General features: G+C 36.3%; 1 protein-coding gene across 2 annotated transcripts in view; it reads left to right on the top strand.

Annotated features, from left to right (window-relative positions):
- GRID2 (glutamate ionotropic receptor delta type subunit 2) overlaps positions 1 to 18,755 on the top strand; it is a 1,339,544-nt gene that overhangs the window by 1,077,066 nt on the left and 243,723 nt on the right. For both annotated transcript variants that reach the window (XR_016308769.1, XM_089663824.1), the window contains exon 11: positions 18,397 to 18,709. Coding sequence is in view for 1 of the 2 variants with exons in the window: in XM_089663824.1 (XP_089519950.1) it covers positions 18,397 to 18,709 (313 nt within the window). In the remaining variant the exon portion in view is untranslated. The remainder of the gene's footprint in view (positions 1 to 18,396; positions 18,710 to 18,755) is intronic.

The following is an 18,755-nucleotide window of genomic DNA, read 5'->3' on the forward strand; positions in this document are numbered from 1 at the left end:
TGTATGTCAGTTTGTAGATGATAAATTTGTATTTGTAGCAAGAATTGCTGCAGTATTGCTGCAGTATATTCCACTATCCTCTGGAACTCACTACCCCAATCCATCAGACTGTCACCTACCCTCCTCACCTTTAGGCGCACCCTGAAAACCCATCTCTTCAGGGAAGCCTACCCTGTCCTCACCTAACTGCCGATCTCCTCTACTCCTCCTACCACTCCATCCCCCACAGCCACTTCCTCCTGTACCACTATCCCTTCCCTCCTAGATTGTAAGCTCCAAGGAGCAGAGCCCTCGAACCCCTCGTGTATTGTATTGTCATTGTACTGTCTCATGTATTGTCTCCCATTTTAATGCACAGCGCTGAGCAAACTTTTGGCGCTATATAAATACTGTATAATAATAATACTGTCCTAACTGTAGACCACAGAAGAGGGAACTAAAAAACTAGAACATAACAATACCCAAAGCAAATATCATGGGTAGTGGGGGGGAACCTTCATTTTTAATTGGTGAGAAGTATAGAAAGAGTTTTAGAAAAAAAAAGTTACCAAAGCACTATAGGTCATCTAAAGAGACACCACAATAGAAGCAGACTGCTTACAGGAATTAAGCTAATAAGGGTTGGATCACTTTTGCAACTAGTGAACTTTGTGTATGTGAGTTTCAGCTTGAGCTAATGAGGTTTGTGAACTACAAACCTTTATACAAAGGAGACAAAAGAATGTGAAGGAGCTTTACATCCCATCTGCTGGCTAGATAAAAAATTATATAATGTTTGTTAGCATTATTTTATATTTATCTGACTCTATTCAAATGAAAGAACGAAACATATACAAAATCAGCATTATATATTCTTTTAAAATTTGAATTGATCTGAGTGTGATCTCTTAAAACATCCAATCACATGTAAAGGAATTTTTAATAAAGAATTGCGGTGAAGGGAAGAAACAGTGAAACATTAAGTCACTGTGCAGTAGAACTAAACAGGAAGAAGAACTTGCACGTGCAATTGGTCAATATGGCTGTCCTGATGCATTTGTGTTTAGAAATTCTACACAGAAACAAGTCTTACTTTTTAAAAAAACTAAGTTGTTACAGTGATTCTTTACATTTAAGCTAAACTACAGGTAGGTATAACCAACATAAACTGATGCATATTTGTATTCATGTTCATTGTTAAATATATATTTTTCTTTTAATGTAAGTAGTTTACCTGCATTTGACTTGGTATGAGCCTCTTGTGATACCCTGCACAGCAGAGCTCAGACTGGCAGAAGAAACAACACGAATAGCTAGTCGGGTGTGCTGTAAAAGTCATATGCTGCCAAAGAACATACTGATCAAAAGAGAGAGCAGAAAGAGCAGACAAGTGACCTTATCAGTCTACTGCTTTTCACTCATTGTCAATCACAGGCTGGGGCAGCAACAAGACAGGGCTCTTGCAATTATAGACAGTGTTGTGCTGTGATGTGCTGTGCTGTGCTTTGTGGCAGAGCTGTGTAAATCTCAGAACTATATGAACAGAATACAAATCCTTTGGCAGGTAAACATCTCCCCTATACAGTACACATATATTTTAAATGTGTATTTAACTGTTTGACTAGAGTTCACCTGTAAAATGACAATTTTTATTACTTGTGAAAAAATGATAATAAAGTGTAATGATCTGTAGCAAAACTATATACTTTATATTTCAAACCTTATTGGCAATTTACATGTATAGTGAGAAATAGCACAGGCAAATGACTTAAGTGGACGATTTCTACATAAAGTTTGTGATAGTTATGCTGCAGTTTAATAACAAGACAGCAGGTTGACAGAATCTCCATCTGCTCATCAGATCTCCATAATGAATATATAATCTTCTACAAGTACAAGTGATGCAGTTATACCATCAGAAGACAACATAATATTATATTATATCTTAATAGGTCAGAAAAACATGCTGCTTTCAAGCACGTTGATATGAAAACCATATATTACTGTAAATTATTTCTGGTTTCATTTATCTAATGATGGTAATTTATCTGCTTACAGTTACACATTTGTGTAGCAGGTCTTGTTACTTTTGAAAATTTAAATATCGTAGTTTAAGAAAAGAAGATTGGATAAGTTTAGTGAATCCATATTTCATCAGATTATCATGTTCACTGAATACACTCTATGAATAATTCATTGTACTTGGAAAAGTAATGATTATGATAAATTGTAAATAAGCTTATGCTTCTAATCAACTGCTAATGTTTTATTAACATGCAGCAATATTTATATTATGATTGTGTGGGAAATATATATGCATGAATAATGAGCAATCAAGAAGAATGTACAGGTTTTTGAAAAGCTTTGAATTAGTCATATTAAAAAAAGAAATGTAGCAAACAAGTAAACAAAATTATCGTTGAACTTTGATTTATGCTTGCTTTGCTGCTAGGCATTAAATCTTATTCAATGAGAACTAATATTTTGAGAATATTCATATAAGGAAGGCTGCCTATGTCTGCTGTGGTAATACAGCCAATATAAGATGAAATCTAGAACCAATCTTTTACAAAGGTTTAAATTCTCTATCTTTATTATTTTAGACCCTAACTTGCATTTTCAGGGTTTGATTTACTGAATACAAATAAGCTGTTCAATTTGCAAGAGAAGCTTCCCTTAGCTTTGTGAATGAGGAGTATCTCTGTTGACTTCCAATCATGTGCAAAAAAAACAGTTTTCTTAACTTCTCTTGCAGATGATTTAATATTCTTTGTAAAGTACATTTTTACCACATTCACTAAGCTAGGACAAAATTTCCTTCCAAAGTGAACAAGTTATTTGCGTTTAGTAAAATAACTCCACACCACACTGTTTATTGCATGTCAAGAAAGCTACCCAAAGCTTGTGAAATACATGCCTAGTTGTATTTTCAGTTATTGGTCAAGCACAAATGTAATATTCTTGGATAGCAATATGAGTGATGACCAGCAAAAATTGCTACAATTCGGTGATTCTTCCCAATCTGTGCAAAACATAGTTAAAGCAGATTGTTGTCTAGCTGGAGAATAAAACAAACATCCTGATGTTTATGACTTATTTACCTGTTTCATTTACTAAATGCTGGTGAGGTGAAAAGAAGCCAGTACCAGCCACAGGAATAGCTTTGTAACAGGTCCATCAGATGGGATGGTTATTGATTTGTGCAACAAACCATCTGGACACCGATAGCATGTATTTCCTACTCCACTGTAATAAAGGATCACAGTTTAACAATATTGACCAGAAACTTATGGAAAGTTGCTTTTGCTGTATCAGAACCCTACATCTTCAAGAACAAGAGTAAGTCCTGAATTGTGGTTGCAAATTTAGGAACATGCTGCATGGGCATGTTATCCACCCTTCTAAAGCTATAGAATATTTACAAAAGGCTGATGGGAACAGAAAGTTTCATGGCTGGGATAATTCAGAACAGCAATATGTAGACTAAAAGTGATTTTGTGGTTTCCATCAAGAAAGAACACTGCTCTCAAAGGACCATTCTAACATATAATCTCCTTATCAACTGGAACCATATACTGTATAAGAGAAGTCAGGTACACATATTGTTCTGAAGGATCTAGAGCAGGGGTGGGCAAACTTTTTGACTTGAGGGCCGCAATGGGTTCATATATTGGACCCGGGGGCCGGACCAAGAGTAGATGAATGATGTGTATGTGTCATTCATAGTAAGTATAGTAATATTCCCCCATAGTAAGCATAGTAATTAATCCCCCATATAGTAATTCATCCCCCATATAGTAATTCATCCCCCATAGTAATTCATCCCCCATATAGTAATTCATCCCCCATAGTAATTCATCACCCATATAGTAATTCGTCCCCCATATAGTAATTCGTCCCCCATATAGTAATTCATCCCCCATATAGTAATTCATCCCCCATGGTAATTCATCCCCCATAGTATATCATCCCCCATAGTAATTCATCCCCCATAGTAATTCATCCCCCATATAGTAATTCATCCCCCATATAGTAATTCATCCCCCATAGTAATTCATCCCCCATAGTAATTCATCCCCCATATAGTAATTTATCCCCCATAGTAATTCATCCCCCATAGTAATTCATCCCTCATAGTAATTCATCCCCCATATAGTAATTCATCCCCCATAGTAATTCATCCCCCATATAGTAATTCATCCCCCCTATAGTAATTCATCCCCCATAGTAATTCATCCCCCATATTAATTCATCCCCCATATTAAGTCCCCAAGTCCCCCCTGTGTCAATTCACTTACCTTTGCTCCGCGCGTTCCTCTCGCCGTGTTCCCTCGCCGTTCCGGTGTAGCATGAAAATCTGTCTCCTATGAGGATCTGTCCCCCTCAACGTATCTGCGCATGTGCCAGTTTCAGGCATTAGCAGCCGATCGGCGATCTCCGGCACATGCGCAGATACGTCGAGGGGGGACAGATCCTCATAGGAGACAGATTTTCATGCTACACCGGTCTTCAGGGCGGACTGTGAGAGGAGCCTAGCGGGAGCCTAGCTCCGCGGGCCGGATTAAAAGGTCCACGGGCCGTAGTTTGCCCATTGCTGATCTAGAGGGAACTACAGCTGATCTTAGAAAATACATATTAGAAATAAAGGTATACTTAATAAAAAGAAACTCTACTGTATATGATCCTTCTAATTGGATTTTTCCCATTAGAAGAATAGTTTTGGGTAGAGCTTGTTTTTAATAGGTATATTTATGTTTTAATATGTGTTTTGTGTCTTTACAATTATACTACAAATAGATATGTAGCAGTTGGTTGCATATAAATATATAATTGTTTTAGTTATTTCTTTATTTTTGAACTTCCGTGGAAGGCCTGCAAAGTAGAGCAGACCATGTGTGAAGCTTAATGGAGAAGGATCAGCCCACTGGCATGGGAATGAAGGGAGCAGAGTCCTTAGTCCATTCCAGTGTTTGGGATGAGATAAGGGGGAGCGGATGCAGCTCAAGACCAGCCCTGGGAGTCCAGCATGTTGTATGTGTGGAGTGACCTCAGCACCACAGCGGTTTTATTGTTTTTCACAACAGACATGAAAATAATGTGGTTAATTTACTAAAACGGGAGAGTGCAAAATCTGGTGCAGCTGTGCATAGAAACCAATCAGTTCCTAACTTCAGCTTGTTCAATTAAGTGTTAACAAAAAAAACTGATTGGTTTCTATGCACAGCTGCACCCGATTTTGCACTCCCCAGTTTTGGAAAATCAAACCCTATGTGCCTTTATGAGTAGATGGTAAATATTAGAGATTAACCTCGTTAACATGTAATCACTATACCACTAAATATTTAAAATTGCAAATATATGAAAAAACCCACTATAATGCTATTTAGAGTAGATGCCTCTTTAAGCTTGTTTTATGATATATCATTTTTATGTGTCCAGTGATATCTTCAGATCACCTATAGGTTAAAAGAAAATATATCACCTATGAAAATGAAGGTCCATCACTATTTAGGTTTACTTTAATTTAGATATATATGTGGTTCTGAAACTGCATAGTCAACATTTTGTAATGAATTAAGGATGTTCATATTTAGGAAAATATGCCATGTTGTCTCTCAGGGATCCTTACTTGAAATTTAATCCTTTTTGGATTTGTATAGAGTGGTAGAGCCTCACTGAGTCTTTTACTGTTTTTTATTCTTTCAATCAACTGTTGCATGATACAAACCTGTAGTAATTTAACCACTTGCCCTCCTGAGGATTTACCCCCCTTAATGACCAGGCCTCTTTTTGCTACTCAGCGTTGCACTAATTCAACTGATAATTGCGCAGTCATGCAATGCTGCACCCAAACAAAATTTACGTCCTTTTTTTCACACAAATAGAGCTTTCTTTCAGTGGTATTTGATCACCTGTGCGCTTTTTATTTTTCACGCTATAAACAAAAAAAGACCAAACATTTTGAAGAAAAACAATATTTTTCACTTTCAGCTATAAAAAATATATAGTAAACTCAAAGTTAGTTATAAATTTAGGCCAAAATGTATTCTGCTACATGTTTTTGGTAAAAAAATCCCAATAAGTGTATATTGATTGCTTTGTGTGAACGTTATAGCGTCTACAAACTATGGTATAGATACTGCAATTTACGCCATTTTTTTGCTATACAGCACTGCGCTAGTTTAACGGACAATTGTGCGGTCATGCAATACGGTACATAAATGAAATTTATGTCCTTTTTTTCACACGAATAGAGCTTTCTTTCAGTGGTATTTGATTGCCTGTGCGTTTTTTATTTTTTGCGCTATAAAAAAAAAAAAGCTGACAATTTTGAGAAAAAAAAAACAATATTTTGGACTTTTTGCTATAAAACGTACAGTAAAAAAAAATAAAAATCAAATTTCGTCATAAATTTCGGCAAAAATGCATTCTGCGACATGTCTTTGCTAAAAAAAAAAAACCAAAACGTGTAAATTAATTGGTTTACGTGAAAGTTATAGCGTTTGCAAATGGCGGTAAAGATACTGGGATTTTTAATTTTTTTAATACTAATAATGGCGGCGATCAGCGACTTATGGCGGCAATCAGTGACTTATGGCGGTGATCAGCGACTTATGGCGGGACTGCAGCGGACATTCTGACACTGGGGGGGGAACTGACTAGGGGTCACTGACATCCCCAGAGACACCAATACAGTGATCAGTGCAAAAAAAAAAACACTGACACTGTACTAATGGCACTGGGGAGGAAGGGGTTAACTTTTTTATTTGCTGAAAGAGTTAACTGTGTGGGGGGAGTGTTTTACTAGGGGGCGGGGATGTGTACTGCACGGAAGACAGCTGATCGGGAGAGATAAACTCTTCTCTCCTGTTCAGAATCTCAGCAGCTGACAGGGAACTGACAGAGAGCAGAGCTACTGCAGCCCTGCTCTCTGTCAGTGATTGCCGCTAATCGGCGGGACACAGCCGGTAATGACCGGCTGTGACCCGGCGACTGACATCCGCGGCCGTGATCGGTGGGACAGGTAGGGCGGTGGTGCGCCTAACGCGTGCCCCCTACCTGTTTGCAAACACACGTTTTAAAACGTGGTTTTGCCCAGCCGTTCTGCCCTGCCAACGTATTTCTACAGTGGCTGGGCTTAACTTGATACGTGATTGGTCAGCGATTGCTTCATTATTCCAATCTAGCACCCTGGTCACAAAATCTCTTTGAGCCTACTTTTTTCACTTTGATATTTTTAATCAGGTACAAATATATTAGAAAAAGAGAATCTTTTTAGTAATTTTGTTCCTTGTATAATATTTTCCCTATTCCCTAAATATCAGGACTATTGCCTCCTGGCAGGACATTATTAGGAACTACTTACAAGCATTAGTCTTTTGCTGTTTTTTTATATACATAAATCCAGTGAATGAGTATATCATTGTCTAAAAATGGAACCTTCAGATGGATGATTATATTCATTTTGAATACACATGACCAGATTACCATTCGATCATTTATAACCACCTGAGGAGATGCTGTTTTGCATTGTAATAAATACCAAGAAAATAAGTCTTGCTGAGAGGCTTTTATATCTTACCCACAGTGTCAGTAGATGATGAATATTACCAATGTGGCAGCTTATGATACAAACTAAGCTTGAATGTATTCTATTTATATAGACTGCTTACAGTACCCTTTTAGTTTACATTTCTCTGTTCATTAAATGATTTGGACATAGCTGCACAGTTGTACAGTATTTTGTAGTATAGTTTGATTGTGTGTAGTTTGATTGTGTGTAAATGGTCAGGAGGTGTCGAAAATGCCCCTTGTGTCCATGAAAATAATCATTTTACAGTGGTAGTAATAAAAGACTATCATATCGATAACTCTCCAGGGAATTGGTGTCAGTAATAACATTTTCCTTGTGAGAAAAAACATGAGCACCCTCAGGGATGTGGACTTACTGAGCATTGTTTGTGAAGTAATACATTGACACTCTATAAAATAAAATGACAAATCAAGGGCGCTAATCCCAATGTTATAGATGCTTAAAAACCACAGTGCATAATTACAAATAATGTGTCTAATCGCACAGCATAATTATGTGAATAACATAAATAAAGTGTCCATTCAAAATAGATAGTCCATGTAGTGATTACATGAATATAACTCTCCTCTGCCATGTGCCCAAAACCAGTGAAGATGTAAAAGAATCCAATATTCCTCCACTACATGCGGAATCGGGTCATCAAGAGCTTCCTGTTGACGCGATTCCACAAAATGCATTGAGGCCTGGCAACTGTTGTCACTTCTGGTCCCTTCTGCACGTCATTTCTGCTGGGTTGGATACAACCCATGGAACGCATGCCAGCTCAAATGTAGTAAGTAGCAGTGCACAGTGTTTGTTATCTATTCTTTGCTGTGTTTGAGTCATGTGAGTGCATTTTTAATCATTGCTTTTTCATTTTTAATAAACTTATTATACTATGGGAGCATTATTTTTTTCTTTTTTAACCGGTTTCCAATTTAATAACATCATCTTTGGGGATATATATTATGCTCACAATGGTGGGTATCTGGTAAGTTGCCTATCTTACTGCACGTGTTGGAGGAATATTGGATTCTTTTACATCTTCACTGGTTTTGGGCACACAGCAGACATTTATATTCATTTAATCACTGCATGGACTATCTGTTTTGAATGAACACTTTATTTATGTTATTCACATGATTATGCTGTGAGATTAGACACATTATTTGTAATTATGCACTGAGGTTTTTAAGCATCTATAACACTGGGATTAGTGCCCTTGATTTATCATTTGATTTTATAGAGTGTTAATACACTTTGAAGAGCTGCTTTCCCCTGATAGCAGTTACATTAATTTGGGTTGGTGCTCCTTTTTGTAGTTTATTGAATACATTGACACTGCATGGTGAGCATTGTGTATGGAAAAAGCTGAGATATTAGAATATGTATCCTATATATATATGCTGTCTGGTCACAAATGCTGCTTTGCAGCATCAGTACACTATCCTCGATTTCCTCCAAGAATACTATCTGCTTGGAGTTTGTATATTCTCTTTTAGTTTGCCGGGGCTTGCACTGGCCACTTGGGCTGTCTTTTACATTGCAGAATAGACATGTGCAGACTAGAAATTTTAGTTTCGTTTTGGATGAATTCCTTCATTAAAGAATTTTGTTTCTTCATATTCGTTATGTTGAACCAATTTGTTTTCAGAACTCATATCATAACTTCAGCAGTTGTTCTGTATATTTGTTAGTCGGGGTGGATTAGAAAACTTTTGCAGTGTTTTTAAAAGATTGCTATATATTTGTTTTTGGTTTTGATATTTTAATTGGATTTGTTATTCATATATTGAAACTATTCAATATTTTCAGATACAACGAAATGAATAATGCAAAATTCCTCGGCCCCAAATTTTTCAAGCCTAAGAATTGCATTAGACTGTGGAACTGAACTGACTGACTGTGACAATTACAAATTTCATGTATATCATAACTTTACTCAAATCCAAATTATCGTACAAATTCAAAAATTTTATTAATTACCCCACGGTCCCAAACTACTATCTTATCATGTGACATCATTCCAATGAAATGAATGAAACAAATTAATTTGTAAATTTTGTTATAACATTTTTTGGATTTGTTGACATTCATTACTATGTCTATTCAGAGATTTGTATACATCTGCATCTCCGAAAATCAATTTTTTGTCTGAAAATCAGTTAGTTATGAAACACATATTCAAATAAATCTCTGCTGTTGCGCTAAAGTGGAAACAAAATAATACACATAATATGTACAAACAATACATAAATAAACAATTGTGAACAGTGAATAAAGTGCTCAATAGTGAACCAATACCAAACGTTAAAGTGCAGAAATGAGTAGCATATACGTGCAAGTCCCTATGGGATATATAGAACAATCCCCTTTTTTGTGTGTCCAGACTCTTCATTCCAGTGTAACCACCAGTGTGAACACTGCACCACTGCAATGATAATTTGGAGGCTTACTAGATCCTTTGACCCCTTAGCTATAGGGGGTCAACATACACCTTATAATAACACTTCCATCCAGACGCATGTATCTCAAGCAAGACTGCATGTATCATCAAAAGGCTCTTCAGACTGTCCCGATCTCATAAAGTTGGCATATATTTATATAACAATAAAAGAGGTGCCTATCATTGTGCAGCTAGATTAGAAACCATTTATTAAAAGAAGAGAAACACACTTACAAGCATCATGAACTTTACAGCAATCATAAAATCTTCAAACAGCAAGGAACAGCACAAATAGCAATTCTTTTACAATTATGTCACAAGGGAGGCTCCACCAAACACGTTTCATCATACCAGATGTCTTCCAGGACCTTGGCTTCTCCTCTTCTCTTTGCATTCTCATAGGGAGCTGTTGCCTATGGTGGTTCACCTGCATGCTTGTTCCCAAGCTGGGCTGTGTACGCCCATAGACACACATAGCGTAATTCGACCCTGCCCTCCATTCTTTCTTCACAAGATTTGATTGCCAGGAGTGGGAGCCAATGGCTACTGCTACTGTCTTCATGTCCTGTGAGGACAGAGAGAGGAGAGTAATGCTGCAGACAGGCATTCGAATAGATAAGTATAAGAGTAGTGAGGGGGGGCAATACAACTACTAGGACATTTAATTTTTATCTTAACACAGGGCTTTATTTTCATATGTGCCTGGAATGTTAGTTTAGAGTAAATTAATATTACCACTAAATTTTTAGAAAGTGTATTCAAAGCTATTCCATTTCAACATGAAAATAAATCATAAAAAATAAAATCATATAATTCATCTCTGCATTTCTGTTCTTTCCTTCAGCTAATCTTCTTTTTAATTTTCCTAAATGTATAATGTAAAATACAGGACGTTAAAAAATAAATCACACAATATTAAGGCAGCCCATGCATTCTAATGTGTTGATATGTCTGTTTTTTCTGTAATAGAATGAAGTAATTATGCTTGGTTCAGGTGGAAAGAGTGAATGAGTGAATGTTAAATTTTTGAACCTTAGACCCTGAACAATACCACAATCTTTAAAATGTCTAAAGTGCATTTATACAGGCTCATTGCATGTATTTAAGAGTTGCTGCGCTGGCACTTTTGTCAAGATGATGAATCTTCAAGTCTGTAAAAATGAGTAGTTGGATAGAGGGTGGTAAAATTCTTATGGATCTTTACTGAAAATGCATACACTGCAGAGAAAAGTGATTTTAAAAATGTATCTAAAAAACTCAATTCTAATTAAGAATTTAGACATTTTATTATGATCAAATGCCAAACTATCCTGGCAAAGTTACAGACTTCTGCTGGGTTGCTAGGGGAATCCAACCACATTTTTTATTGTTTTTGCATATTAAAAGCAAGAAACAGATTTTAGTATAGGAGTTATAGAGTCAACACAGATTATAGTGCAGTGCAGTTTTGTTGCATGTTTGATAACACAGAACAAAGCACAATGTTGTGCAGCAACCAGTCAAAGAACAGACAAATTGGAGCAGGTTTTTGATTAATTGCTATGGGCTAATGGACACTATTGTCCTTTGCATCTTGTTTCAAAAAAAGACCTTCAAAATAAATTCCCGAATCACTAACTCATGAATCACTACAAAATGTGAATACATTTCTTGTTGATAAATACAAACATATATTTTCAGGAAAAAATTCCCAAGGACACAGGTTAGGTTACAATGCTTTGCACGTGCTACAAAAAAGAAAAACAAAAAGAAAAATGCATTTGCTATCAACAGGTTTGATTTTTCTGTGAACTGAAACTGCACTCCAAGTATGCCACTTTTTGTAAATATGGGTGTAAATATGAAAAGAATCTCAAGGTACTAACATCTCAAAAACTTATATAGATATATTCACCTTGTATGCAAATTAACATGAGAGATGTTATATATTTTGATGATGACTACATGCTGCCCCTCTAGAACATACTTGAAATAATTCAGTTTATTGGAAAGGCATTGTCAAACTTATGATGGACACACTGAACTGGACAGCGTGATGATGCTTCTCCAGTAGTAGTAATAGAAGTCATAGTCTAGGGCAGTCCTTTATCAAGTTGTAAAACGTAAGCAGCCCATAGATTTATGAAATTTTCTTTCCTTACCTTGCGCTTTTTTGCATTTTTTGCAGGCAACAAAATGTGTGTTTGCTTCCATATTTGGGGTGCCGTTAACAATAATTGGCAGCAAAAGTGTAACTAGTTCATTTTAGTGCATAAACGTGGCTACACACTCTACAATTTGATTGTTCAATCTCCTTTAGATTTATAGAAATGATATAATCAGAGGACACACCTGTCTATCCAATCACTCTGTATCCAATCAGGCAGGCCCTTACACTATATAGTTGATGGTAGATCTAAAGAAGATTGTACAATCATATTGTATAGAGTATTGTGAGCTTTATAGATTTCCAGGATACACTTCTGTTTTCAATACAAAACTACAGCTCTACTCTACAGCTGTTATATGATTGCTCAGCTCCTGCACACTCCACAAAATGAATGATATATGCAAGAAAAAGGTACAAAATGATCAACCTACAGACATAGACTTTGGCTGTGTATTTAGGTGCTCACTGACAATGGCTGCATGTAACTACATAGGTGGGTGCGAGAAATCTACTGGAGGGGGAGGACAACTGCAGGGTGCATGTTAAGGAGGTCAACTGCTGAACTACTTCCTTCTAATGGTTTTACATGTCCAACAGGACAAAAAGTAGGAAGAGTTTTCTCCAGAACAAACTGGAGGCTGTGGTTATGCCTGCCCTAGAATATAGAGAAAGCTTTTTCTTTTCTACAGTAGAGGTAAATTAATGGTATATTGGTTGGAATATTGGTATATAGGGAAGCTGAGATTTAAAAAAAAGGCCTTTAAATCTAATAGGGATAAGTGTACTGCTCTAAAGGACTTCTATTTTCTGGATGTTGAGGACAATGCCACACTTTAATATTAAGATGTCTCTAAGCTAAAAATTTTATATTAGGTTTGGATAAAATGGGAAAAGGGATAGAAACTTTATCAGGTTTTACTGTTGTGTCCCAAATGGGGAGATTCACCTGCTCATTTGTGAGTAATTTATGGGTGAGGGAGGTTTCCACAGTCAACTGTTTAAATGATTTGAACTGTTTAAATGATTTCCTCGCTTTGGGGATATTTCCTTGTCACTTCCTGTTATTTTAGGTTTGGATAAAATGGGAAAGGGGATAGAAACTTTATCAGGTTTTACTGTTGTGTCCCAAATGGAGAGATTCACCTGCTCATTTGTGAGCAATTTATGGGTGAGGGAAGTTTCCACAGTCAACTGTTTAAATGATTTGAACTGTTTAAATGACTTTCCTCACTTTGGGGATATTTCCTTGTAACTTCCTGTTATAACTTCATAAGAGGAAGTGAAGAAAAATCTACACCGATGGGACAGAAAAAAAACAATTTGTTAGATAATCATTTCTCTTTCAGTAGATTAGTGATTTGGTTTTCCATAATTGTAAACACCAAAGAAAGAATATGTATTGGAATGGTGCTTTGATTAATAAATGCATAACATATGACATAGATGGTTCAATGATTTGATCAAGCTGAGGCACTCTGAGAATATAGCTGATTTTCATAAAATGCATATTATCATTATTAAGCCTCTTAATTTTGAAGCGTCAACTAAAGGTGTGCTAATATTTCTGACTAGATGCTAGGCTGGCATAAGGAAAACTGCAGAGTTTCATTTTTATGCAATTATTATACAAGTTCATGCTGTTATCCAGGTAATTTCAGAATTTGGCAGTAGCATTTTAAATTGTTATTTTATTGGCAATAGTAGCTTGTTTCATGCTTAAATTGCAATCACCATTAGTAAGCAGTCAGTATAATTTGATTCTCATTCTTGATACTTTCATGACAAATATCCGCTTGCGCATTTAGAGATTCCTACTGACATAATTCTGTTTACATGTAAGTCTCATAGAAACCAAATTTTTTGTTATTCTAGATTCCTTTTTTTTCTTCCTTGTGTCTTTGAGATTATTTTTGAAACAGAAAATATTCAGAAAATTAGAAAGATGATTACCACTGCCTAGCCAGCCATGAAAATTTTAACATAGAAACAAGCTGAAAAATATTTGAGCTGTGGTCAAGCATAAGTAATAAGCTCATTGTACAGCTTACAATAAAATGGAACAATGGGAGAGAACAGGAAAATAGAATGTGTGAATATTTAGATTTAAAGCACCCATAAATATACAATTCACTGATTTGGAAATTACCTGGCTGTCTAAAAATGATCACCATAATACAGGCATACAATGAGCTAGCAAATTTATGAAGTACTGAGCAAAAAAGTAATTTTTTTCTGATCCATTTAAAACATAGAGCCAAACCTTTTTTTAAGCGTTGTATATAATTCCTGTCTGTGTCCCATTGGGATATTCAGCCCTTTCTATTTGCCATGGTAATTATTGTTTTCAGTAGAGAAAATAATGGGAAATCCAATATCTGTGTGTTATCTCTGGAGCAGGAGGTAAATTGTATTTCCACTTTTTCAGCCAAATAACAACTACTTTATCTTTTTCACATATCCACATTCACATATCATAACTTAAAACATTTTTCAAAACTGCAGCTTACCTTTTTCAGATGCTCTATTCTGGACCCTCCAACAAGGAAAATCCTACATTGTTCTCTTTGTTTGTGAGGGGGTTAGGCAACGGTGTTTGCCATAATTAACCCTGTATGTACTGTGCAGGCATATCTTTATTAACCACTTGCCTACTGGCCACTTTTACTCCCTGCTTGTCCAGGCCAATTTTCAACTTTCAGCGCTGCTGCACTTTAAATGACAATTGCACGGTCATGCAACAATGTACCCAAACAAAATTTTTAGAATTTTTTTGAGACAGATAGAGCTTTATTTTGGTGGTATTTAATCACCACTGTTTTTTTATTTTTGATAAATAAACTAAAAAAGACTGAACATTTTGAAAAAAAAGTTTTTCTTCGTTTGTAATAAAATTTTGTAAATAAGTGATTTTTCTCCTTCACTGATGTGCACTAATGAGGCTGCAGTGATGGGCACTGATAGGATGCACTGATGGGCAATGATAGGCAGCACTGATGAGGAGGCACTGATAAGCAGGACTGAGGGCATTGGCAGGCATCACTGGTGGGCAATGACAGGCATCGCTGATGGACACTGAAAGGCAGCAATCATATATTGCACTGATGGGCACTGATAGGCTGCACTGATGGGCACTGATAGGTGGCACTGATTGGAACTGTTAGGTGGCACTGATGGGAACTGATAGGTGGCACTGATGAGCACTGATAGGTGGCACTGACTGGCACTGCTAGCAGGCACTAATTGGCAGCACTGATATGCACTGATTGGTGGCACTGATAGGTGGCACTGACTGGCACTGATAGTTGGCACTGAAAGGCAGCTCTAATGGGTACTGCTATGTGGTATTGATGTGCACTGATATGTGGTATCATTGTGCACTGATGGGCACTGGTATGTGGCATTGATGGGCACTGACAAGTGGCAATTATGGGCACTGAAAGGCAGCACTGATGGGGCTACACTGATAATCAGGGCACTGATGATCAGTGCCGTGATGATCAGTGTAGATGTTCCCTCTGAGTAATGCTGCTTACCAGCTCTCCTCTTCTCACACGCTGCCAGCGTGAGGAGAGGACTGTCGATAATTGGCATTTCCTGTTTACATGTGATCAGCTGTGACCTCCTCCTTCCTCTGTGTGTGACCCATTTTCATGCTTTCTTGGTGTTTTTATTTTTATGATTTAAAACAGTAAGAAAAGCATTTTTTGTTAACAATTCTTGGTATTTTTTTTCCTTTATAGAGTAAAAAATAAAAGACCCAATGGTTCTTAAATGCCACCAAAAAAAATCCTATCTGTTAAAAAAAGGTAAAAATTAATTTGGGTATAGTGTTGCATGACCGAGTAATTGTCAGTCAAATTATTACAGCAAGCTTGAATGAGAATGTATTGATTGGGTTTAGATTCACTTTGATTCTGTTAGTATTCAGTAAAAATATGTGTTTTTAACATCGCCCAGTATAAGTACCTGATTCTGTGTATATATTAGCCTCTTGTAATTTTTTGAACAGCGGTACTAGGAGCCAGTAAGACTAAAAATACACCTGAAGTTTTTTTGCACATGAGAGGATTGCTCTACATTTATGTATATGTTAATAATTCAGAACATAAATATTTGTAGTAAATTCATATTTAACAATGCAACCTTTAGTATACTACTCAGAGTTTAACTACTATGCATGTAAACCCCACTAATATCAGTCTTTTAGGAGGTGACACCTATCCCTTCCCCGAACACACATGCCACTGCCACCAATGCAAATATAACTAGTTTATCTGCTATAGGAGTCTATATTAAAATATATTGGTATTTGTACAAATAAGTATAGGAATATAAAACATATACCTATATAAGCCATAACAAATGCAATGTTTACCTAGGCCAGCACTGTATACACAAATTAAGCACCACCAGCTGCCTGAACATCAAGTCTGTTTTCAATTAAAACCCACCCACCATTGGGTATCAAGAAGTTCCTGGTGACCTAAAATGTAGATATTGCTAGGGGTTAAATGGGTGAAAAAGTCAATCACAGTAACCTGAAAATAAAAAGGCTTAGGGAGTGGGAATGGGAGTGACCAGGGCAGTGGTCCTATGCCTTAGCACCTTAGATTAGCTTTAATAGAAGTGATGGGTGATTGTGATTAAGCAATGCTAAAATGCATTGCAAGCTGCATCATTGCTCTTTATAATTTTACATAAAGCAGTGTATAAAGTGATCGTAAATGTGATGGCTTTAGCAAATATATTGACAGCAGAAGGGGAAAACCTACTACTGGAATGACCTTATAATGATTGCTACTTTTTCAATACTCTTGGTTTAACCATGTAATAAAGGAGGAAAATAGTCATGTGAGTAGCCATATAGGGGTTGATTTACTAAAACTGGAAAGTGCAAAATCTGGTGCAGCTCTGGCTGGTAGCCAATCAGCTTCTAACTTCAGCTTGCTCAATCAAGCTTTGACAAAAAAAAAATGGAATCTGATCGGTTTCTATGCAGATCTGCACCAGGTTTTGAACTCTCCAGGTTTAGTAAATCAACCCCATAATTCTATTTTATACCTTGCATCAGAACAGTTACTGACATTTAGATAAATATATCATCAATCTATGTCTGTTAGGGCCTATTTTTGCTCATTCGTAGAGCAGATATAATAGATGAAATATAAGAATGAAATGTACACGACAGAAAAGGAATGAAACAGATAGCAATACTGTTTGTGACAGAGAAGTATGTAGAATTATTAGAAATCAGCTGGACAGTGATATATTACAGTGAGATCTCACAAAATTGCAGCATGGACAGTTAAGTGGCAATTGAAGTGTGATGTTAAAATATGTAGGGTTATGCTCACAGGTTTTCGTAATAGCATTACTTATTTTACATTTAGTGGCCTGTTACGTAGAAAAGGGAGAGGAACTTAGAAACATTAAATGACAATAACCTAAGAAGTACCACTCAGTACCAAGTAGCAATGGCTACCAAAATCTTGTTATGTAAACTAAAGAGATATTAACACATAATGCTAATATAGTATTGTGTCTGTATTAATCAATTATAAGGCCACCTTTGGCAACCATATTGTAAAAATAACATAAGACAGCTAAATTAATAATAGGTAAGGAAAATCCTACAGTGTATGATTAGAAAAATTGGGTATGTTCAAGTTTGGACATAAGATGCAATTTAGCTAACATGTTCAAATATAATAAAATGTCTGTAAAAAGATTTGGCAGATATACAGAGAAAGTGTCAGCTGAAGCCAGTAGTGACATAGTACTTGATGAGAGGAACCACTGAGCACAGTGGGGAACAGGAGATCAACACTCCCAGACATTTTGGTTTCTGAAGAGACTTCAGTGGACAACTTCTTAGCAGTACAGCAGAATTTAGCAGTGGAAAGGTAAGTATTTACCATCTTTATTTTGCAGAGATATATAAGAACTTAGACTTTGGTGAAAGACATGCTTTGTCGTGGAGGTTTTGGGGAATTTTATGTGTGCTTTAAGTACATACCTTAGCTACCTGTACTTATATGAATTATACATTTAGCTGTATAATCAGTCATATATATTGTATAAAATAAGACGTAATAATTATCAACATTTGGTATTGTTGCTTTTGTCTACATTATTATTGCATACAATATAGTAAATGTAAAGGAACATAGCTGGAAAAAAATACTGCAGCATTTTTGGATATCTTTAGAGTTCTGTTAATTAATTTTATGTTTTTATTCTCTTTCACAGAGAGCTGACATGGGTATTTCTGCCTTGACTATCACACCTGACAGAGAGAATGTAGTAGACTTCACAACACGCTATATGGATTACTCAGTGGGAGTACTGCTAAAAAAAGCAGAGAAAACAGTGGACATGTTTGCCTGCTTAGCACCGTTTGACTTATCTCTGTGGGCCTGCATTGCTGGAACTGTGTTGTTAGTGGGGCTTCTTGTCTACCTATTGAACTGGCTTAATCCTCCACGTTTGCAGATGGGATCTATGACTTCTACAACACTTTATAACTCCATGTGGTTTGTGTATGGATCCTTTGTCCAGCAAGGTAAGAGCTATTTTAATGTTTTCTTTTACTGGTCAGTGAAATGTGC

The sequence above is a fragment of the Staurois parvus genome, unplaced genomic scaffold (genome assembly GCF_062004578.1).
Source record: "Staurois parvus isolate SC_StPar_1 unplaced genomic scaffold, SC_StPar_1.0 ptg000044l, whole genome shotgun sequence".
NCBI lineage: Eukaryota > Metazoa > Chordata > Amphibia > Anura > Ranidae > Staurois > Staurois parvus.